The 21,455-nt window shown below is 42.0% G+C and overlaps 5 protein-coding genes across 10 annotated transcripts; 2 read left to right on the forward strand and 3 right to left on the reverse strand.

Annotated features, from left to right (window-relative positions):
* Positions 1–565: 565 nt before the first annotated feature.
* Positions 566–3,155, reverse strand: LOC105277697 (WD40 repeat-containing protein SMU1). Of its 2 annotated transcripts, XM_011336270.3 has the most exons (8): positions 2,934–3,155; positions 2,781–2,847; positions 2,556–2,699; positions 2,373–2,487; positions 1,618–2,260; positions 1,431–1,532; positions 1,008–1,344; positions 641–931 (listed from the first exon to the last, which is right to left on the reverse strand). In XM_011336270.3, exons 1-8 carry the CDS (start codon positions 2,957–2,959, stop codon positions 833–835), a joined length of 1,533 nt encoding a protein of 510 aa, XP_011334572.1. In that variant the 5' UTR covers positions 2,960–3,155; the 3' UTR covers positions 641–832. The 2 variants fall into 2 exon arrangements, with proteins under 2 accessions (XP_011334574.1, XP_011334572.1); XM_011336272.3 differs by lacking the exons at positions 2,781–2,847; positions 2,934–3,155 and having other exon boundaries at positions 566–931; positions 2,373–2,503; positions 2,556–2,698.
* An 89-nt stretch (positions 3,156–3,244) lies between these two features.
* On the forward strand, positions 3,245–10,215 carry LOC105277698 (adhesion G protein-coupled receptor A3). Of its 2 annotated transcripts, XM_011336273.3 has the most exons (13): positions 3,245–3,370; positions 3,663–3,874; positions 3,941–4,084; positions 4,158–4,229; positions 4,326–4,397; positions 4,539–4,610; positions 4,688–4,771; positions 4,847–5,176; positions 5,256–5,392; positions 5,461–6,315; positions 6,388–6,634; positions 6,713–7,006; positions 7,075–10,215. In XM_011336273.3, the coding sequence occupies exons 2-13, from the start codon at positions 3,687–3,689 to the stop codon at positions 9,434–9,436; spliced, it is 4,857 nt and encodes a 1,618-aa protein (XP_011334575.1). In that variant the 5' UTR covers positions 3,245–3,370; positions 3,663–3,686; the 3' UTR covers positions 9,437–10,215. The 2 variants fall into 2 exon arrangements, with proteins under 2 accessions (XP_011334575.1, XP_026827349.1); XM_026971548.1 differs by lacking the exon at positions 4,326–4,397.
* A 3,079-nt stretch (positions 10,216–13,294) lies between these two features.
* On the reverse strand, positions 13,295–15,065 carry LOC105277699 (oxygen-dependent coproporphyrinogen-III oxidase). Of its 2 annotated transcripts, XM_011336275.2 has the most exons (3): positions 14,793–15,065; positions 14,555–14,650; positions 13,295–14,467 (listed from the first exon to the last, which is right to left on the reverse strand). In XM_011336275.2, exons 2-3 carry the CDS (start codon positions 14,625–14,627, stop codon positions 13,443–13,445), a joined length of 1,098 nt encoding a protein of 365 aa, XP_011334577.2. In that variant the 5' UTR covers positions 14,628–14,650; positions 14,793–15,065; the 3' UTR covers positions 13,295–13,442. The 2 variants fall into 2 exon arrangements, with proteins under 2 accessions (XP_011334577.2, XP_011334576.2); XM_011336274.2 differs by having other exon boundaries at positions 13,295–14,650.
* A 99-nt stretch (positions 15,066–15,164) lies between these two features.
* LOC105277701 (28S ribosomal protein S18a, mitochondrial) lies at positions 15,165–16,146 on the reverse strand. Its single transcript, XM_011336276.3, has 4 exons — positions 15,901–16,146; positions 15,643–15,776; positions 15,412–15,535; positions 15,165–15,330 (listed from the first exon to the last, which is right to left on the reverse strand). The coding sequence occupies exons 1-4, from the start codon at positions 16,001–16,003 to the stop codon at positions 15,209–15,211; spliced, it is 483 nt and encodes a 160-aa protein (XP_011334578.1). The 5' UTR covers positions 16,004–16,146; the 3' UTR covers positions 15,165–15,208.
* On the forward strand, positions 15,813–21,334 carry LOC109610851 (dentin sialophosphoprotein-like). 3 transcript variants are annotated; one of them, XM_026971551.1, is made up of 10 exons: positions 15,813–15,830; positions 17,012–17,182; positions 17,315–17,457; positions 17,558–17,705; positions 17,879–18,117; positions 18,430–18,490; positions 18,673–18,887; positions 18,977–20,193; positions 20,282–20,407; positions 20,524–21,334. In XM_026971551.1, the coding sequence occupies exons 2-10, from the start codon at positions 17,086–17,088 to the stop codon at positions 20,543–20,545; spliced, it is 2,268 nt and encodes a 755-aa protein (XP_026827352.1). In that variant the 5' UTR covers positions 15,813–15,830; positions 17,012–17,085; the 3' UTR covers positions 20,546–21,334. The 3 variants fall into 3 exon arrangements, with proteins under 3 accessions (XP_026827352.1, XP_026827350.1, XP_026827351.1); XM_026971549.1 differs by lacking the exon at positions 15,813–15,830 and adding an exon at positions 16,543–16,853 and having other exon boundaries at positions 16,932–17,182; XM_026971550.1 differs by lacking the exon at positions 15,813–15,830 and adding an exon at positions 16,543–16,853.
* The last annotated feature ends 121 nt before the right edge of the window (positions 21,335–21,455 follow it).

A 21,455-nucleotide genomic window follows, 5' to 3' on the forward strand; every position in this document is an offset into this window, starting at 1 on the left:
TGGTTTTGGCGCTGCCTAAGACGCCTGAGCCGACCGATCGTACGATCGATAACCCGGTTAACCCGACCAGTCTGTTATTACAATATTTGCCGAGCCGAAATATAGTAATTGCTTATTTGCTCGAGCCCAATTACGCCGAAGCGCGCGCCGATGAAAGGTCCAAAGAGTTCTACGTGACGATGCGACGTAGAAGACGTAGGTACGAGGAGGTGGTGCACTTAGCTCTGAACTCAGCCAACCACCAACTTCTCTGTATCCTATCTACCTGCCTCGTCTAATGTCGGCGACCCCATAACGATTAGGTTCGCGCGATCAGATACAGCCAAGCGTAATGTCTATTATTGTCCGTGAAGAGCGCGTTATGTCTAATGCTTCAGCGATATCGACGATTTTTCCATGAAAAATCATGCCTTTCCTTTGCTCGTTAACGCATCCGGTTGTAATAGGAAGCGGTACGAGGCGTGGAAAAGTAAAGGATGTAAAAAAACTATAATTTAGCGAGAATTGAAAGTAATATTCATGTAGCAATATTGTAACGTTACGAACACAAAATCACCGTTCAAGTCTGATTTTATAAGAAATATATTTAAGTAATATTTTTTATATATGTTCGTATATAGAGAATAAGTTTCAACGAAGCTTGGCGAGGATATGGATATGGTCTTGTAATGAAAACGTAAATGAATTAAATACAATGTGAAAATCTTACAATTACATTATAAATCTTAGTTTGTAATTATGATACAGTGTGTATTATGATACATGTGAGTAGCATGCGAGTAGCTTTTCCAACTCCGTTTTCAAGTAAAGAAGCGAAAGCCTCTCGATTCATTTACGGCTTCCACAGTTTTAAAAGACCATCCTCGCTGTAGGAGCACAACAAATTTTGATGGGGATGGTGCGCCAAGCCGATCACGTCTTTCTCGTGAATCTGGAAACAGCCGAACATTAATTGTTAATTACAATAAATAATTATGCGATAATAAAAACAGAAGATAGATACTCACGTTGAGAGTTCTTTCAAGTTTTCCGGAGGACGTGGAGAAGCAGTACAGTACGAGATCCTCACCGACGCAATAAATAAATTCGCCACGTGGGCTCACTACCGTGCACACGAAGTCACCCCCCTCTCGTTTACCGCTCGAGAACGACCTGACTATTTGGCCCTGCATATTCATAATTACTACCGTGTTGGAGCGATTGCACACGACGAAGTGCTCCGGGTTTCGAGGAAGGGAGTGTATGCTGTTCACCGTCAAGTCGGCCGCGCCCAGTGATTTATAAGTGCCTATGCACTCGGTAGTCTTCAAGCTCCAGATCTTTACCGTTCCGTCCGACGACGCGCTACGAAAATATCGAGGATCATACTCGCTGGTAACGAGAATTTCCCTTATTTAAGGTACCTGAATAATGATTAATATAAAGCATACCTGATTACATTATGACCGTCCGGCGAGAAAATGACTTCGTTCACGAACGAGCTGTGACCGCGAAACTCCTTGAGAGTCTTTCCGGATTTCAGGCCGTGTATTCTGTGGAACGAATGCACATGTTATTTATTTATCGTTAAAGATATGTATATTTGCTATATTTATCTCTTATGTTTTTCTCTCTCACCTTATGGTAGTGTCAAACGAAGTCGATAAAATTTGGCTGTTGTCCCTGCTGAACTGCAGACACGTCACGCCCTTCGAGTGTGCCTTCTCGAACCTCCTCAAACACTGGCCGTTCTGCACTCTCCAGACCTTGATCTTACCGTCCTGGCCACCGCCCGCCAACATCTCGCTGTCGCGACTGAACGACATCGACAGCACCGCCTGCTCCATCATCATAAAGTTGTCCTGCGCCTGATACTTCAAGTCCTTCCTGATCTTGCCGGTCGTGAAGTTCCACACCTCGATGAAGCCGTCTACCGAGCCGGTCACCAGGTACTGCCCGTCCGGCGAGAAACGCGCGCACTCCACGTGCGACTTCTGGCCGAACTTGATCTGCTTCGACAGCTGCGTCGGATACTTCTCATCCTCCTGATCGCGCACCGCTGCTTTTCCCCTGAATAAATCTATCGTGGTGCCCGGCGGCAGCAAGCCCTGATGCTGCTGCCACTTCAACGCCTGTCCCAGTAGGGCGAGCAATCTGCTGGAAGGTACTACCGACACCTCACCAGCGAGAGCGGTGGCTATGTACGCTCTCCGCTTTTCCTTGGTGCTTCCATCGGGATACGCCTCGCGCGAGTCAAAATACGATCGTGCAAGCAGGTTCTCTGTTGATACGTTACATGTTATACATTATGTATTATACTTACACTATTACAAAATAAAAAAAGGAAGTTTTTTCTTTCGTAAATATGAATATGTTTGATGTTTTGGACCTACCTAGATGGATGTATCTCTCAGGCTCCTGTTGCTTCATCATAATCATGGGATCAGTCTGCCTTAACAAGGAACGCGCTGCACCCAGCTCACGCAGCTCAATTAATTCTAGAACAACCTGTAACAATATAATGCTATATAAATATTATTTATAAGACCATGTTTTTTATTAAAATATTTATTTACCTGTTCATACAAGTCGATAAGCTTCTTGTCAGGTAGCTTCAGTGACTGTACTGCTTTTAAGACTGTGTCCCAATGTCCATTGTTTATATCTGCGACAAATCCATCTACACTGTCGACAGTATTCAGCGACACCCCTGTCTCTTCCTGTTAAAATAAAATTCATTAATAAATTCGACGTCAAGCTATACAGATTAAATTATTAAAGGAAAAACGAAGAATAAGTACCTGTAGGGTTTGCAGGGTCTTCACAAGATTCGCTTCCTTGAGATACTGCTGTATCAGCCGGATCACGCTAAAATGCACAGGTTATTGTAAAGTACACAATTATCAGAAAAGCATCTATTAATTACAAGAAAGAAAGGCAAGATAATAACTCACTCGGCAGATTCAATTTCAATCGACATTGTTAGGTATCTTGCGGCTCACGTACGAAACGAACGCTGAAACGTAGAGGTTATGGTTTACACGTAGGTTATGTCCTAAACATTCTCATTAGCGAACTTTACGATCACGTCGCTAAAAGCAGTCGCGTGAAATATTATTTATACGGAGACGGAGCGTTTATAAAATATTTTCAAAAGCAACGCGACGCTTGCCGACCAAGCTCCGAGATCTTGACAATCCTGGCACAACAATTCCCTCAAGTTGTGGGTTTCTTTTACAGGTAGCGCTGCGATCGAAGTATGTTCCAGATTTCCTCCACCTAGTTTTCTTTGGTTAGCGCGGCGTCAATAATACACAAACTACACAAATAAAATGTGGCTATTTAAAATCTGCTCCTCGACAATGTGATAGCCGCGATCTTTAACCAGGCCGTGAGTACGGGGCCGCCTCTTTCCGCTCGCGCGTTTGCGCGTAATTTTGTGCGATTAATCAGAAAAATAGCTGTAACGATTAAACAATATTTCCATGTGTCAGATATGTGTCAAGAGGCTGATAATGTGTTTCGCGTGCAACACTTTACGTTTCTTTGAAAGAGCCTCGACGCTTTGATAGTGCCATTATTCGCTACGATAATACGGGTCGCGGATAAATATTGGAGTACTTTAAACTGCGACCGTCCATTCACGTTTCCAGGTTTACGACGTAAGCTTTTCTGTGTTCCAGCTCGCAGGCCACCTTATTCTAATCATGAGAACCATCCTTCTGTTTGCAATTTTATTTCAAACATGGACCTACACGGTTCAACTGTGTCCGCAACACTGTTCATGTAAATCAGTTGGTGCTCAAGCGGAATGGTTGCGTCTGAAATGCGGCGATCGTTTACAGGATATCAAGGATGTGGATATCAACGCAGTCAGCGTGGAAATTATACAATTGTAAGATATAATTCTGTGTGTGTCGTGTATTTTAATTTACAGTGATAATCACTTAATATATTGCAGGGATCTAAGCAAGAATATTATTCATACTATTCAAGCAAATGTGTTTATGAATCTGACAAACCTCAGGCGACTTGATTTATCAGAAAACAAGATCAGCTCTGTGGGCGAGAATTGCTTTAATGGACTTGAGAATTTGGAGAGATTGTAAGAAGTTGACCGCAAGTTACTCGTAAATAATTTGCTTGAACATTTGTTCTCACGGCATTTATAATTTCAGGGATTTGAGCCAGAATCAGATATCGACAATAGACAGTTATGCATTCAAAAAATTATCAAACCTCAAAAGGCTGTAAGTTTAAAGCTAAAAGAGATTATGCATACATGTGTTTTTCATAAAAATATTTCTTTTGATCTTATCTATTTTTTCTTTGCTTCATTGCTCTAGCGATTTATCTGGAAATAAGATAACCGCTCTGGTGCCATCCTTATTTCATGATTTGCTGGCCTTAGATCGTTTGTAAGTTGGACGACACAATTTATTTGCAATTTAACGCAGTTAGTTTTGTCAATAGTATTTTTTATCTGTATGTATTATTACGAAAGATCTAAAAATACTCTCTTTGCTGCGTCATACAAATCTGTATTCTTTACATTTTAGGAAGTTGAATGGGAACGGTCTAACTGCTCTGAAAGAAGGAACGTTTCATGGACTCAAGACGTTGAAACAATTGTAAGCGATTTAATTCCATACGTTTACTCGCATGCACATGCGTTCTAAAAAATAAAATTAATTTGTTTATATCTCAGGGATCTTTCTAATAATCCTTGGAACTGCAACTGCGACTTATATTGGTTCAGTAATTGGATCTACAATTCTTCAATCAAGTTAAAGTAACGTATATCTTATATTAACATTAATTATAATAATTATAACAATTTCGTTTTACATTTAACGCGATATTTCAGTCCACCGCCGAAATGCGCGTCGCCGGCGCTCGCCGAGGGGCAGCCGGTGAAGAAATTACGCTTTTCGGAGGAGCTTCAGTGCCAGTGGTTGTCACCGGCGATCGAGATCCGACCGGTTCAGAATCAGGTGGTCTTCGCCGGGGATTCGATCACGTTGAAGTGCAGAGCGCCCAGCATCACCACGGACAAGAGTGCCAGGCTGAATTGGCTGTGGTATCCGAACGCCTCCGCCGAGATCGTGGACTTGAGCGCTTACAAGGATCCGCGGAAGAGCTTGCCCAACATTAAAGTGGACAACAGGTATCTCTCGGACAGCGGTATCGTGGACAGGTAACGTGAATTAAATTCCTCAGGCTGCATCTTAAGATATCAAGCATTGTCTGTATATTTCTCTCGTGCGTTTCCTCAGTGCTCTCAGCATAGTTCCGGTTAAGGAGGAGCATAACGGACAATGGAACTGCCTGCTGGTTTCTATAAACGGTAACAAATCGAAGGCGGTCAGCGTCATCGTGATCTCTGAGCACACGCGTTATTGTCCCCTAGCAGGTAACTATCTATTGTCTATAGAGCCTATAGAGGGAAATGGTTGGTTTCATCGTGCGATCTCGTTCCAGTGACCAGAAACAACAAGGGTGTCTACACGTGGCCGAAAACGATAGTGGGCTGGAAGGCGGAGTTGCCGTGCGAAGGCAATCGCCTGTCGGGCTTGATGCAAGCGTCTCTGAAGGCCTCCTATCAGTGCAACATGAACGGTCAGTGGGAGCACCTGAACATGGAGTCGTGCCCGTACATATCCCACACGACGAAAATCCTGGAGCAATTCTCGAAGGTGAATCTGTCCCTGACGAAGAGCAGTCTACTGGAGACGGCAAAGAGGTTCAAGAATTACACGGGGAACGGTTCGGTGAAGTTGACCGACCCGGTCGAGATCCACTTCATAGTGCGAACGATAGAGAATTACCTGGGCTTCCTGCTGGACGAGAAGGAACTCGGGATCATGCTGGTCGATATCATCAGCTCGATGATGGGATTGCCGAAAGAGATGCTGAGGAGGGCGGAGATAGGTTTCAAGGCTTGCACGAGACTGATCAAGGCGATCGAACGGATAACGGAGTTCACGCCGTCGATACAGTCGCACAAGAGATTCATGGCGCTCGAGGAGTTCCGGGTGAAGCGCGACAGCTTCGCCGGCTTGACGTGCACGTGGTACACGAACGTCGGCGCGGATGCCGACTCGGACGCGAGGTTCCTGCACTGCACCACCATCAACAGAACGTCGCCGATCAGCACGAAGGATAAGACGATAGAAGCTTCCGTTCAGCTACCCGCCTCTCTCTTGCAGCACGTGCAAGACGGTGCGATACCTCAGCAACTGATGGTATCCATGTACAGCGACAGCAGATTCTTCCCTAAGACGATTACGAACGACAGCATGGACATATCGACGTGCATCATCGGCAGCAAATTGAGTAAGACGGAAGTTGCGAGAGTCCTCGCGAATTTTCCGAATTTTTTCTGCAAATCGTGTAATTCTCTTGCAGTTGGAGCATCGATACGGAATCTGTCGGAGCCAGTTTACATTATGCTGAAGGCACCGTTGTACCACTATAACGGGAAAAGACCAAGGCCGGTGGTGTGGGACGATACGTTGAACAGCGTGGGAGCGTGGACCAGCGACGGATGCCGCTTGACGAATCTCTTGAATAATTTGATAGTCTTCCATTGCGACAGACTGGGATACTACGGACTCCTGCAGGAAGTTTCGCACCTCGATACCAACGGAAACAAGTATACATAGAACTTTTCATAGAGCGCGCGTTTTCTTCTTCAGCCATTTAATTCTGATCGCGCGTTCGATTTTTGCAGTATGCGCGGCGCCAAATTCAGGTACTCTCATCCGGCGATATACATCGGGAGTTTCATGACGATAACTTGCCTGATGATCATGTTCGTCACGTACATCATCTCCTACACGTCTATCACGATGCCTAAGAAGGCGAAGCACTCCGTCATCAATACCTGGTTCGCCATGGCACTGCTGTCGTTCCTCTACAGCATCGGTATCCAGCAAACGGAGCAAATCGAGATCTGCCAGGGCGTAGGACTCGCTTTGCACTACCTGTCCCTCTGTTGTCTGCTGTGGATGGCGGTGTCCGCCAGGTAATTGAGGTCACGCACGATCAGCTTGGTAATGGACTTCTCGCGTTAATCGAGTCTTCCTGTTCCAGCAACATGCACAAAAAATTGACGAAACCGGGTCTCGACGTGATGCCGGACGACGAGCTTCCGGACCAACCCATACCGAAGCCGTTGCTAGGTCTTTACCTGGTCGGGTGGGGCGTGTCGCTGATAATCTGCGGAATATCCGGCGCGATCAACTTGCGCGAGTACGCCGGCTACTCTCATTGCTTCCTCACGTCCGGGCCGGCGCTCGCCGCGCTCTTCGTACCATCCGGAATTCTGATCGCGTATCTGCTCATCTTCCTTCTGCTCATCAGACGCGCGATTCAGAACGTCGACACGAACGCGCAGTTGTCCGAGGGCACCCAGGCGACGGAGAACATGGATCTGGAACTGTTGGAGCCGAACCCGAATCCTTCCGGGGACCGGAACAGCGTACACAGTACGCAGACCGTTTCGTCCGATATCGAGGATTCGGAGCACTCGCAGTTTACGCAGTGGAAGGGTCAGATTATAATGCTGGTGTTGTTCCTAATGTCCTGGGCGAGCGCGGCCGCGGTGACGATCAAGCCGTTGAACCTCGTGTCGTACGAGGAGACGGTGTTCGCCGTGATTTACGCCGTGACCTCGAGCACGCTGGGCGTGTTCGTGCTGTTCTTTTATGGGATCGCCCGTAACGACGTGCGCAGTCAGTGGTTGAAGATGCGCTGCTGGTTGGAGAAGCGGAAGAACCGCTGCTGCCGCACGCGAAGCGTGTGCGACGCGAACGCCGCAATTCCCACGCAGCCGCTCGTGCAAAATTTCGTGCCGCCGTTGTCGAACTCGCAGGCCACTCAAGCGATATCCGACACGAACTCCATCACTTCGTCGAGGAATACGAACCAGCAGATCTACAACGGGTCGAAGGTGGCGGACTTCACGGGCAATCGGGACAGCGTGTCTACCGTCCCTATGAGCGCGAAAGCGGCAAATCTGATAGTGCTGCATCGGCAACAGTATCGCTCCAACAATTCCGTCACCACGTACACCGAACCGTCGTCGGCGTGCGTAGAGATGTTCTACAACCCGCATCAGAGCGGCGTTGCCAGGAAGTTCTTCAAGAAACAGCGCAGACACACCGCGAAGAAGAATAATCTCGGTCCGAGGAAGCAGGGCGACGGCGGGGTCACGAGCGACGGCGGCAGCTGCGTCTCCATACCGCGGCCCACCGCCAAGATCAACAACAGCCTTGAACGCAGCATCCTGAGCAGCAGTGCGAAAGTTAACAACACCAACATACACGTCGAGCTGAATCCCATAAACGACATAAAGAACGTGAATATACTGTCGGACAGCGGCGGCAGCATCTCCGAGGAGCGCAATATCCCGATGCGCTTCGTAATCGGTCAGGAGAACCTCGTGCGCAGCATCAAGAAGATCAACAACGACAGCGCGCAGCAAGATAATTCACTCGGCAACGCCGCGATATCCGATGCGGCGAGAGGCACGTCGAAGGACAAGAGGACTACGCAGGACTCGGATGCGGACGTGTCGAAGACGGACGAGGAGCACTGGCACTTGCGGAACGTCTCGCAACAGTGCAGCCTCGAGTACAGCTCCGAGATGGACACCGTCACGCAGATGACCAGCGAACGGAGCGATCACAATCTGCCGGAGATCTGCGAGAGCACGGAGATCGCGCAGGAGGATTATTTCTCGAGGAAACGATGCCCGAGCGTGAACGAGATCGAGGTCGTCGCGGAGGAACGCCTGTCGAGGGACACCGCCGGACGCTTGTACCTGTCCAACAGCATGTACTGCCTGCCGTTGGAGCACGAGAAACCGCTGATGAACAGTTACTGCAACTCGCTGAACGACATCGCGTCGCTGACGAGTGCGAGGCACTGCAAGTACGCGAAACCGTCGCTCACGGACGTGCAAAGTACAACCAGCTCGAACCTGTGCGAGCAAGAAGTTCCTGTATCTCGAGGATCGTTCGATCGCTCGGAACGCTCGCTCTTTGAGATAAACAGCCTGACCAGTGATAATCCGTGCACGTTGACGCCGCGCACGGGAACCCCGTACGCCTGTTCCTTGGCGAACATTCACTGTATCTCCGACAGAAGCTTGGAGGAAAATAATTTCTGCCAGGAGCTGCAGCCGCCGGACCACCACGTGGATCACAACGTGTTCATCGCACCCGAACCGAAGGATCATCTCCTGGAGAAGAACTTTAGTTCTCTCGCTGACGTCACGTCAATCAGTAAGTCCGGTTCGCGCGATATCAATAATCTGACTTTAATCGGGGAGATGGGTGCGGGTTCGGAACCCACGACGTCGAGTGATGCGCAGCAATTCGAGGCTAATGAAATGTATTTGGGCGAGCCGATGATCCATTTGCCAGTTATTAAGAAAGAAACGAGTGTTTAATATACGTGATAGATCAGATCGTTTATATACCGAAATTATTTATTTCGTAATTATTTGAAACTACATATCATTTTAATGTTAAGATGGAAATTAATGTTCCGTAATCTGTAACCCTGTGAAAATAATTTCTATTACAATTGTATTTAACACGCTTCGTGTATTAAACACTTTCTCAATCGAGGATGAAAGAAATGTACGCGATACAATTAATGCTATTTATATCACGTTTGAAAATGCCATTATTTAAAGAATTTGTACATAATGAAAACTAGGTATAATCGTACGTGGAATATTCTTAACCTTTTGATGGTTCATTTTAACTAATGTCGATATTATCGGAATAATTAACAACTACGAAGCCGTCTTTAGCCAGTCGAAGAAATGTGCTCAACAATGTTCAAATAGAAGACAAAGCCAAACGATAATTTTTATTCGTGATCATATTTTCAACGAATACTCTTTACTCTGTCACGATAAAAACGTGAAGTCGACTGTAAAATCATTTTGGCTGTGAAACACACACGTTTACAGTTGTTTTCATCTATCTGGTAATTATCGTATTGCAACATTTTATAACATTGCTATTATCTTTACATATAATTTTATATACAATGTACTTTTATAGTATCTTTAGATACTTTAGAACTTTATATTGTATTTTACCTCGAGGAGATAATTCTTGGTTTATACAGTCGCCTAATATAAACTGAGACATATATAAAAGCCGGAATTTCTATATAGATCGAAGACTGAATATTAAAAAACCTAAATTCAATTTATTAATTGGATACGATTACTACCAACTTCCATATAAATATATATATATATATATATATATATATATATATATATATATACGTGTAATCTTAATTATATGAAAAATTATTCTTGACTATAATATCTATAGTGCTATATATTGTAAATAACGACCAATTATGTTTTTTTTTATTGTAGACTAAATATTGCAGTTTGTGTAGAGTTTAGAATAGCTTCGGAAATTTTATACATTTCTTTGTCTCATTACTGTTTTTACTTTTATATATATATTGATTCCTTCAAAAATTATAAATTTAAATATATGTATAACTGTACAAGACCAGTTACTTATACAATACATGTACATTGTACTAAATCCGTATGTTTATGCTGTACAATTATTTACGTGCTGCCTATATTTCTACTTGACAGCAGTAGAACGTCAATTAACGTATTCTTAATCGAGATACTCAGCCGCGAGTAAAAACCGGAAACTATCCAAAGTGTACACATACGGACACGATGTGTAGCTTGTGTGCGTGCACGAGATCATTCTCATTCCCACTACGTGTTGTCGCACGCTACCGAGGCTCAATTCTGGTATCACTGCCTAGAACCTGCAGGTAACACTTTAGTATAAATATAACTGTACTAACCGTCATTATATCAGTTTAAGTAAGCAGTTCAACAGTGAAACATTCGCGATAAAATGGAGAGAAAACGGAAAACTCAACGAATCATGAACATAAAGTTTTGTTAGACTTGGTGAATCTCAAACAGATATAAAAATGATAATAGACAAAGTTTACCCAGAGTTATTTAGAGAACCTTTTCGTTACTGGTGGGATCTTTATAAAAGTGGAAGGGAAAATCCTACCATCGATTATGATGCTATTATTACATCGAATATTAACATCGACATGTTCATTGAACAAATTCGTGCATTCATTACTGCTAATTCGGAGAATGCTTTGACGGTTACAATGCTTGCTGCTCAATTTGAAGAATCACCCGCAATAATTGATTACCTTCTCCCCGAATTGCGAAAGAATAATATCTATAACCGACTTATGCCGCACAATCTAAACATAGAAGAGCAACCACGCTATGATCATTGTAACGACATCATTGAAATAAGTAAAGAAAACCCCGAATTCCTAAACTTAATTGTCTGCGGAGGCACGGATTGGTTTTTCAAACAGAACTATAAATTACTCCATGATCCGGGGGAAAACCGTCGGTGAGGAACTTTGCGGTTTTCCCATCGCTGGAAGAGAAGGAAATGTTAATTTGTTTCTTCGATTGCTACGGGCTCATTCATTACGAATTCCTTCCGAATTCATTGCAGGAAGATTCCACTGCCATTAGCCAGTATTATCTGGATGTTATGAACCGTTTATGGGACTCAATCGTTAGCGCGAAGCCAAGCTATAAAGAGCCAGGAAGCTGGTGTTTCTTGCTTGATAAATTAGCAGCTTACAATACCATCGCTGTACGCAAATTTGGGGCTGAAAAAGGAGTGTGTGTGCTAGACAATCCACGGTACTCGCCAGACTTGTCACCCTGCCATTATTTCCTATTCGAAACAATTAGACAGAAGTTGCAAGCAGTGCCCAACGAAACTACGAAAACAAATAGAAGACATCCTAGTGAACATCTCAAAAGACAAGATATGTATCATTGACTCTATGGTTGAGCGTGCCACAATTGCTTGGAGCACAGTTTCTTTTATAACGAAAGTTGATATAGTAAGTTATTTCTTACCTAATTTTTATTAAATAAACAATATATGTTGTATTTTTATTTAAAAAAATGTTTCTTTTTCCGATTATATATAATCAAGGATTGACTATATCGATGAATTTAGCAAATTTTCGCGCTTGTGGAATTAAATAATTGTATCATTCTTTTTGTATTACTTTTATCAATCATATAAATCCATCGGTTATAAAGCTGTATTTATTACTGAAGCACATTTTTCCTTGACTTGTTTGTAATGTTGACTTGTAATTTTTGCGCATATTAAGAAATACTATGTTTTATTCTAGAAAATCGTTGTATGTTTATAATTTAGAACATTTTAATATTATATTATTTATGTGTTTTACAATCTAAAACTAATTTGATTTTTGACAAAAATGCATGTGTTATATAAATAATAATTGAGATCGAAATTAAATTTTGATTATGAAATACACACTTATCTTAAGAATACTAATTGACAAAGACCTCTCTCTATAACTAGAGCTACATGGCTATATATCGTACACTATTTAGGAAAATTAAAATATAAAATATATTTAACGTTAAGATTAAGGGCGGCCTCACCGATTTCCGAATTTGACTTTGACATAATATTGTCAATGACTTTGATTAACTCACAAAAGTTTTAATCGTTCGTTTTAATCATTCGTTGTTTATTACAAAATTATGAACAATTAAAATCGCTGATGTCCCTGATTTTAACATTTTATGACATATTAATATATTTTGTAGTAATAATGTATATATATTACATTTTGTAGCTGCGAAAGAAAGGAAGTAAGAAGGGAGGGAGCACCTCGAAGGAAGCGAGCACCTCGACTGGATAAGTTGCACACGATCAGATATAATTTCATTTTCAATAGGTGTGTGTGTACTTTCACGTAAAAACAAGATGCATCTCACATCGATATATGTTTGAAAACAGAGGAAAATTGATTATTTAGCTTATTTCTATGTTAAATTCAATTTTTATAATTTATTTATTATATTTTAATTTGCAGACAACCGACAAAATGTCTCCAATTTTAACGATATCTAAATGCTGTCAGAATGTAATGGTTTATGGCAACGATTACTCACTGAAACATGAAATTATTATATATAACATAAAATAATGTGAAAAAGTGAAAGTAGGCAGATAAAAATAGGAGACAACTTTTCTGAAATTTCTATTATTTCCATAAATACATATATATATATATATATATATATATATATATATTATGCGATAAATATATATATATAAATATATATATATATATATATTTATCGCATTTCATTAATAAATATTGCAATTTTTGATATAACTTTGAATAACCGTAAATCACAAACCCACAATTTCCTTCCATTAAATTTTACTGATCCATACACTCGTTATTCTAAGAGAAGATTATATATAAAACATTATATATATTTATAACATTATTTTACATCTTTCCACAATTTCTGTTAAGAAAAAAAAATTCGGAATTATTACAGTTTACATTTACGTGCCGTCCGACTTTGCTTCGAGTAACCAGTCTTTCGGATTTCTTAGCACCTCCAGCAGTTGTGACTCCTTCGAACCAACCTTGGGTTCATGCATGTACTCCCACTTCGCGTTCAACGGTAGCGACATGAGTATACTCTCGTATCGTGCACCGGGCGTATACAGGCCGAACTTGGTGCCACGATCGTAGATCAAATTAAACTCGACGTATCTGCCTCGCCGTAACAGTTGCCACCGTCTTTCGCCGTATCCGTAGCCGTCGTTTTTGTGTTTCTCTACCAGAGGTATGTACGACGGAATGACCGACTCGGCGCAGGAAGTCACGAATTGAAACGCCTCGCTTTGACTCGGCGTGTCCAGGTCATCAAAGAATATTCCGCCCACGCCGCGCCGTTCGCCTCGGTGCGCGATAAAGAAGTAATTATCGCACCACTGCTTGAACTTGGCATAGTAGGACGGGTCGTGCTTGTCGCACGCGGCCTTCAACGTCCTGTGGAAGTGCCTGACGTCCGCCTCGTTCAGGTAGTACGGAGTGAGATCCGTACCACCGCCGAACCACCACTGAGTAGTCCCGTCCGGATTTTCTACCTCGAAGTAACGGTAGTTGAAGTGAATCGTAGGGATCATCGGATTGCGGGGATGAATCACCGCGCTCACGCCGGCCGCGAAGAACTGCACCGAATCCTCCATCCTCTTGCCGCGTGCTCTCATCTGCTGAACGGCACTCGGCGGCAGCACGCCGGTCACCACGGAGACATTGACGCCAGCCTTCTCGAACACCTGGCTATCCTGCAGCACGCAGGTGACACCGCCGCCGCCTTCCTTCCTGGCCCAGCGGTCCACCTTGAACACGGACCCGTTGCTCTCAAGCGACTCCAGTGCCCTGCAGAAATCCGCCTGCGTTTTCATCACCATCAGTTCCATTTTTGTTCTCATACTGTTTCGGCTCTTCTGCAACTTCTCGACGGTCGTGATAGGCTGTGCCATGAAGGTTTCAACGTAATTAGGCAGGTCATTCCGCGCTGCCAGAACCGAGATGCCAGATATACCGTACACTGCGAATCCCGTTAATAAACCGGCTCCAACGTGCCTTAAATGCTTTGACTTACTCCATGTGGTGTAACAGCTGACGTTCATGGAGCGCAGGCTCCGCAAGCTCCTTAAAAACAACTTTGCTGCCATGACTCTTTCCAGTTACTGTCGGTCTGGAAAAATATGACATTTTATCTTTTTATGTACTATTATGTAAGATATTTTTGTCACTTTAAAATTGGTAGTTTTCTTATCAGATGTCAGATTAGATTAAACACATTTCTGATATTTCTAAAACTTGCAAATATCTCATACCTCGTTTTCCCGCACGTGTAATTCCAATTGCACCGTGTTATTTAACACTTATTTAACATTGTTAAAGGTTATTAAATTGTTGTTGTTAGTTCGAAGTGTATCAATTTAAGAAGCAGCTGATGAAGTTTTAAACTGCTCAGTCAGACTTCGACGAGGTTAACAGATCTATCGGTAAAACAGCGCACGCACCTGACAAACTTATCACTTGCACGATCATTCAGAGAATGCATACTTTGGACGAAATTTTATCAAATAAAACAGTTTGCTATTCTATCGAGATATTGAGAAATTAGATTATGTTAAATCCACAATTAATTATTGTAAAAGGAATAAAAAGAGAAATAAATTTAATAAAATCAGTAAAAAATAAATATGTGATATAACATGTGCCATTTAATACTACGCTATGTGTACATTTAACGTTTGTTATAATAAAATTTAATAGTTTTTTCATCGTAGTACGTGTTAAACTTTTTCCAGTCTCTCCTCCTTTTGGGGTCTTTTTTACTTTTTTCCGGAGCCAGGTTTGGCATCAAGCCTAAAATAAGGAAAAAAAAGAGAGATAAATCTCACTTCTTACACGCACGCATAAGACAAATTTAAATATGCACTCGCGAACCTGCTTTCTGAGCCATGGTCACCATAATGTTCATCTTTTTTTGCTGTATTTGACACAGACCAGTCAGCCTACGCGGCAACATAGTACCATTTGATCGCACAAACTGATTTAAAATAAGAACATCCTGCGGAATAGAGAAATTAGCACTCGAATGCGAAAATTTGAGGCGCATTGAAAGAAGTTCTGCTTTTACTGACAGCAGCAAGCATAAGTTATTTTATTCAGGCTTACAGTGTGTTTAATGTGGAGGCCCGCCGCGCACACGGGACACGCCTTCGATTCGTTCTTCAACAGTAAATGTTCCTTTTTGTGGGGCACAAACGTGCCTTCGATGGTTAAAGTATTACCTTCCTTCTTCTCGATTACTGCAACAAAGCATTGGACACGAATAAATTTAGCGTCACGGTGGCAACAGCGAGGTGGGTATAGGTTAGAATCGTCTTGGCTCGCACATCGCGCCTGACAACGGTGTTCGATGATAAAACTTACTTTCTTTTATACGCGTGGTCGCAGATAACGATATACTCCTATTGGATTGTAGCGAAGATATATTTTTCCCGAATTGTTTTACAAACTGATACACAGCCGCCATTCTTAACAGGGTCTCATTAATGCCCACAGTGACTCTCTACCTCGTACTTGCAAATCATAGGACATTGAAATTACCACAGAAGGTGCACGATCAATAATAATAAAAGATATAAATAAATGGGCTCATTTTACATTTATTTTGCATTTTAAAGTATTTTCGGAAAATGATCTGCAATATCTTGCGTGGGACGAATCTGGAGTGTGTTCGTAAATGCGTGCTGTGAAATATATATATGTATACCAGCAAACGATTTTTTAGCCACGGGCCAACGCTTTTGATTGGTCAATTTTCAAAACATCTCGCATTTAAAGGAAGAAAAACTATGCTTCTCGGAGCAAGAATGGCACTCGCATTCTCGCTTGAGTTTTCGCGCACTTTTATCCCGAATCCGGTGGCACGATACGTGTAATAAAAATTCTACAACAAATTGAGGACAACATATATTATATATTATATATGAGGAGAAAGAGATTTTTTATCGCAGGGCTTTTAATTTTAATTCCGTTAACGGAGCCTCCCCACTCGCAGGCACCTTCTTCCAATGAATATCCGTCATTTCCAGTGTTCCGAAAACTAGTTCAGTTATATGCTTGCCAATGGCGTTTGCTGCGGTGTGGTGTGATGTGACAAGAACCTGTATTTTGCTAAACACTGCTGAATCGATGTAACAGTGTTGGTCTCGCCTTTTACTAAAGATTTCCGTAACGGCGTTGGTCTAAACTCAAATCGTTCAATCACAGTCAAGTTTATCAGGCAAACAGAGAAGTTTCGTCTGTGATAAACGAGAGAACACGATCTTTCACGGGAAGAAGATTTTCGCATGCGGTCGAACGAGTTCAATGAGAAGCGCGTATGTCGAGAATGTACTTGGACGTGTCGTTAAATAATTAGTACACAGTGCTACAATGAGTATTAATTTTTTTATCAGATGATGATTCTGGCAGGACGTGAAATGTTAAAACTAGTAAACAAGCGGTTCTCCATATAAATCTGTAAATTTCTCTATAGTTCCTGCAAACCGTGTTGTTGTCCTGTATCATCATTACCTTTATTGCACCGAGGATTAAACAATAATCGCAACAATGCCGCAAATAATTCGGAAAGTTAAGAGGGCCGCTGTCCTGACCAAAAGAACGCAATGCTTGAAAAAATATTACAGGGAACGATCATACAGACCATGTAAGGGTTCAACTTTTCTATCAATTTATCAATTTATAATATCAATTTTCACTGCTTCAAACGTTCTTTCTCATATTTCAATATTTTTTCTCGTCATTATTTTACTAATAAAATAAAATAATTTCTTTTTAGTATACGAGAAACTGAAAAGCAACAACAACTACCTAGCCAAAGCGCTCTCGCAGGAGAAGCAAAACAATCAATCGTTGTTCACACAAAATCTTGACTTGCTTTCAGAAATACAAGAGCTACGTCTGGGATATAACGCACAAGACGTAAGCATTATATTTACATTGATAGATTGAAAATTGGAATTGCAGGAATACACGGCAGCTCGCTCTGCACTCTCCTATTTTTATTTGCTTACTGTTCTAGAATGTGATCACCAATGTCCTGAATAACACGAGGGAAATGTTTAAAATGTTGGTTACCATGTCTAATTACATGACAAACACCATTTCTATATGCCAAGAATACGTTACTTCCAACACTACAGTGAAACTCTCGACTGCTTCGACTGGAAGTGAGGAACATATCAATATATTATTGTTTGATTGATATAATGTAAGATTGATGAAGTCGATTTTCCATTCTAAATAATTTGCAAAATTCATTATGGCTAGGAATGTCTCGTCCATGTTATAAACTAGCTTATTAAATTATTAAGTGTTGCAACCTTGTGCTGGATCATTTCAGGAAAGGACTCATCCAAAAGATTGTCAACGAAATCGCCAGCCAAGGGCGTAGTGAAGCCCATGGTGAGCGGGCATACCATCACGAAACCCACAATCAACCTGAGCCGAGTGAATATGGAGAATATTAATAATCCGTCGAGGTTGAGCGATATACCAGAGGTACCTGCATCCAACAGAAGTTCAATAAATGAGGACAGATCGCCGATCGCCGTCCCCATGGCCATTACATCGCTCAGATACGTAAGCGGATATTTTTATTTTATATATATTTGTACGCCGGTAAATACTTTGTGTGCCACATCCGGTCTCTCGGACGTTGGCGACTCTCACGCATACTCTCGCTGCCTTCCGAGAGGAGAACGAGCGTTTGTATACAATTTTTTCGGATCCGAGAATCGAACCCGGGACCTGGCTTTGTAGACTATGCCACGCTTCGGCTCATTTACTTTATATATATATATATAATGGGATGTATTAAGTCAACAATATTGTATAAAGTCACATATATTGAAAGGCAAAAAGCGATTTTTTATAAAGACATGATTATTTCAGGAAAGTGGTTCTGCGCACAGGATGCCAGAGAGGCTAGCAGTAGCTCCGCCCAGGCTTAACGGTATTACAAATTTCAATTACATTGTATTATTTATATATTATATATATATTTATATATTATATATCATATATTCATATATCAGAAATCAGATATTAATTATAATTACTCTATGAGTCCATAGTTGTAAGAAATTATTTACACTCCTACACACACAAATAACATAATTATTAATTAACACTTAGATACCCACGTGACAAACGACGAGCGAAGATTAAAACGGAAGAGTCGCCATTCGAAAAAATTGTCAGGGTCGTTTTCACGATCGCGATCGAACAGATGGTCCGACGAGACTCCAAGGAGCAGTATGGGGCATATCAATCAATTAGGTGTGCCCACGGTCAAGCTCAATGACGTGTCCAAATTGATGCAAAATTCTCACAGTATTAACATCAGGAGAGTAAGTGTTTTATTCATACAGAAAAAATATTTCATTTATTTATTTCCTGTCTGGAAACACGTAAGTTATTAAAATTGTTACTCTCACAGCTAATCCATAAGGTCGGGGTGCAAGAAAATAACGATGCGCATCACGACACGTCAGAAAAAAGCGTCGTAACACCGAACACGCAGGTCTCCATTAATCTAGACGAGGAGGATGAAACGTGCACGTCCGCATCGCACGAAAGGGATTCCGGCGTACAAACGGTCAACAAGGTCTCCGACAAAGGAGACCTTACCAGGCACTCGAGTCTGACGGAGAACGCGAGACCGTCGCAGAATAACGTTTGGGAGGAGGATCCGCTGGAAGGTCCGAGTTGGTTGTTCAACAACACTCTGGCCGTGCCGTCGCGCGACAACGAGCCAGAGGAGTCATCGAATCATCTGCGTGTCGACTCCGACTTCAATAACAATACGAGCGTGGACATCGTAGAGTACGACGACGACGACGACGATTCCAGCGCCACGGACAACAATCGCGAGGAGTTGCCGCTCAATCTGGGAAACTTCATGGAACCTAGTGTGTCGACCAATAACGCGTCGACTTTGGAGAAAGACGCGGTACCCACCTCCGACTGCGAATCCAGCTCGAATCATGATGCAGGTAATAGTCCTTGCGCGGTAACTCCGACGGCAAGTCTGTCCGCTTGTGAAAGGAACTTGGACAATAATGTGGAAGATAACACAAATTTCTCAAATTTCGTGACGCTGAGGCGAGGACAGTCCGAGGTCGTAGAGGAGGAGACGGAAGATTTCACGCTGATGCTGGCACCCAATTGCCACCCGATTCGAAATATGAATTTTGACATCAACGAGCTACGGTTGCCAACTCTAGACGAGCCCGCGATAAATTCTAACGTCGGCGAGTCCGATGCTGAAGACATCGCGATATCGAACATAACGAGTGTCCCAGCGTCGAATCTCGCATTAAATCAGGATCAGGATGTTATGTCGGTGCACGACCGTGTCACGATAAAAATATCGTTGCCTCCAGCTAACGATCACGAGAGAGTGTCAACGTCAACGGAAAGGAATAAATACGCAAGTAAAAAGAATAAAAGAGCAGGGGTGGCGAGCTTGAAGGATAGAGCGGAACACGTCGACAGTGACTCGATGACGAACAGCAGAGCGAGGAAAAGAAGCAGACCGGAGAGGAATCGAGATCCGAGCTCGGCGAAGGTCGTCTTGGAGAAGCTAAACGAGTCTCGTGTCAGGCAGAGAACGTCGTCGGATGAGACGGACTCGCAAAGCACTAATAGTTGCATGTACGTATGGTCGTATAAATTGTTACGTTTTTTTTTCAGATCTTTTTGCAAGTCGCGCTTCATTTTCTTGAATATTCCAATTTTGCAGGAGGAGTACATCTAATCAGGCGGAGAGCTTCGAAGACACGGAGGATAGCACGAACAGTAATTATGCCTCGAATCGTCCCAGACGAAGAAAAGCCCCGATGAATTTGAAGGAACCTAATATGAAGAAGTAAGTGCTTAAAATTCTTTTCCAATCAGAATGAAACATGTTTCTACGGGATTTGTTGCGATTAATCATCCGGTTGTTGAATACACCGTAAGATCATGCGTCTTTTTACTTTTTAGGAAACTGAGACGAAGTAAATAAACTGGAATAAAAAGTCTAGATAATCGGTAATCGGAAATAACGGAAAATTATATTATTCACTCGATGTATACAATTTTTTGATGTAAAAATATTTATGATTATATCTGTACACATAACTATCAGATTTAATTACTAAATTTGCTAATCCATCAGATTCTCTTGATAAGCTTCCTCTGCTGACACGTCGCACATAATCTTTGTATCAGACTCTGATGCATATGCCCGAATAATATCTCCCTGCTACAATCTTGCTTATACACTACATTCTTTTACATTCTGCTATAACAATATTTTAATAAATATCATAATGCAATTAAAAAGTGTCTATATCTATCCTCTACTAATAGTACTAATACTTTAGTACTAAATTAGTACAGGATGGATATAGACATTTTTTTATTATGATATTAAAATTGTTGTAGCAGAATGTAAAAGAATGTAGTGCATATAAGCAAGATTGTAGCTAGAAGATACTTGGGCATATGTATCAAAGTCTGATACAAAGATTGTGTGCGACGTGTCAGCGAAAGTAGCTTATCAAGAGAATTTGATGGATTATTAGTAAATTTAGCAATTAAATCCGATAATTATGTGTACAGATATAATCATGGATATTTTTACATCAAATTGTATCCAGAAATATTATTCGTTTTTAATTTGCACGATTTTGATTATTTAATTAATTTTTCTGGTCCTGCAACGCACATGTATTAGAAATGAATCTGTATTTTTTACGATCCTGTTACCATCTCTAAGCTGGCAAACGCTAATTAAAATCTTACCAACAATCGATTGTACTCTCTGATTGTCTAATCTCCCCAGTCGCAATCTTTATCCAGATTTGTAGATTTTGTAGCGTCTTGTTGTGTGACTGAAAATATCGCTTTCCGTTTTGTATGAATGTTTACAT

Source organism: Ooceraea biroi, chromosome 7 (assembly GCF_003672135.1).
Source record: "Ooceraea biroi isolate clonal line C1 chromosome 7, Obir_v5.4, whole genome shotgun sequence".
Taxonomy (NCBI): domain Eukaryota; kingdom Metazoa; phylum Arthropoda; class Insecta; order Hymenoptera; family Formicidae; genus Ooceraea; species Ooceraea biroi.

Coding starts and splice junctions, on each gene's coding strand:
- LOC105277697 (XM_011336270.3), bottom strand. CDS start 2,959: ATGTCGATTGAAATTGAATCTGCCGA. Junction 1,345..1,430: donor GACGGTCATAATGTAATCAG/GTATGCTTTATA, acceptor ATATTTTCGTAG/CGCGTCGTCGGACGGAACGG. Junction 932..1,007: donor AACTTGAAAGAACTCTCAAC/GTGAGTATCTAT, acceptor GGCTGTTTCCAG/ATTCACGAGAAAGACGTGAT.
- LOC105277698 (XM_011336273.3), top strand. CDS start 3,687: ATGAGAACCATCCTTCTGTTTGCAATTTTATTTCAAACATGGACCTAC. Junction 6,316..6,387: donor CATCATCGGCAGCAAATTGA/GTAAGACGGAAG, acceptor ATTCTCTTGCAG/TTGGAGCATCGATACGGAAT. Junction 6,635..6,712: donor CTCGATACCAACGGAAACAA/GTATACATAGAA, acceptor CGATTTTTGCAG/TATGCGCGGCGCCAAATTCA.
- LOC105277699 (XM_011336274.2), bottom strand. CDS start 14,627: ATGGCAGCAAAGTTGTTTTTAAGGAGCTTGCGGAGCCTGCGCTCCATG.
- LOC105277701 (XM_011336276.3), bottom strand. CDS start 16,003: ATGGCGGCTGTGTATCAGTTTGTAAAACAATTCGGGAAAAATATATCT. Junction 15,777..15,900: donor GACCACGCGTATAAAAGAAA/GTAAGTTTTATC, acceptor GCTTTGTTGCAG/TAATCGAGAAGAAGGAAGGT. Junction 15,536..15,642: donor GCCTCCACATTAAACACACT/GTAAGCCTGAAT, acceptor TCTATTCCGCAG/GATGTTCTTATTTTAAATCA.
- LOC109610851 (XM_026971551.1), top strand. CDS start 17,086: ATGCCGCAAATAATTCGGAAAGTTAAGAGGGCCGCTGTCCTGACCAAA. Junction 17,706..17,878: donor CTCGACTGCTTCGACTGGAA/GTGAGGAACATA, acceptor GGATCATTTCAG/GAAAGGACTCATCCAAAAGA. Junction 20,194..20,281: donor CAAAGCACTAATAGTTGCAT/GTACGTATGGTC, acceptor CCAATTTTGCAG/GAGGAGTACATCTAATCAGG.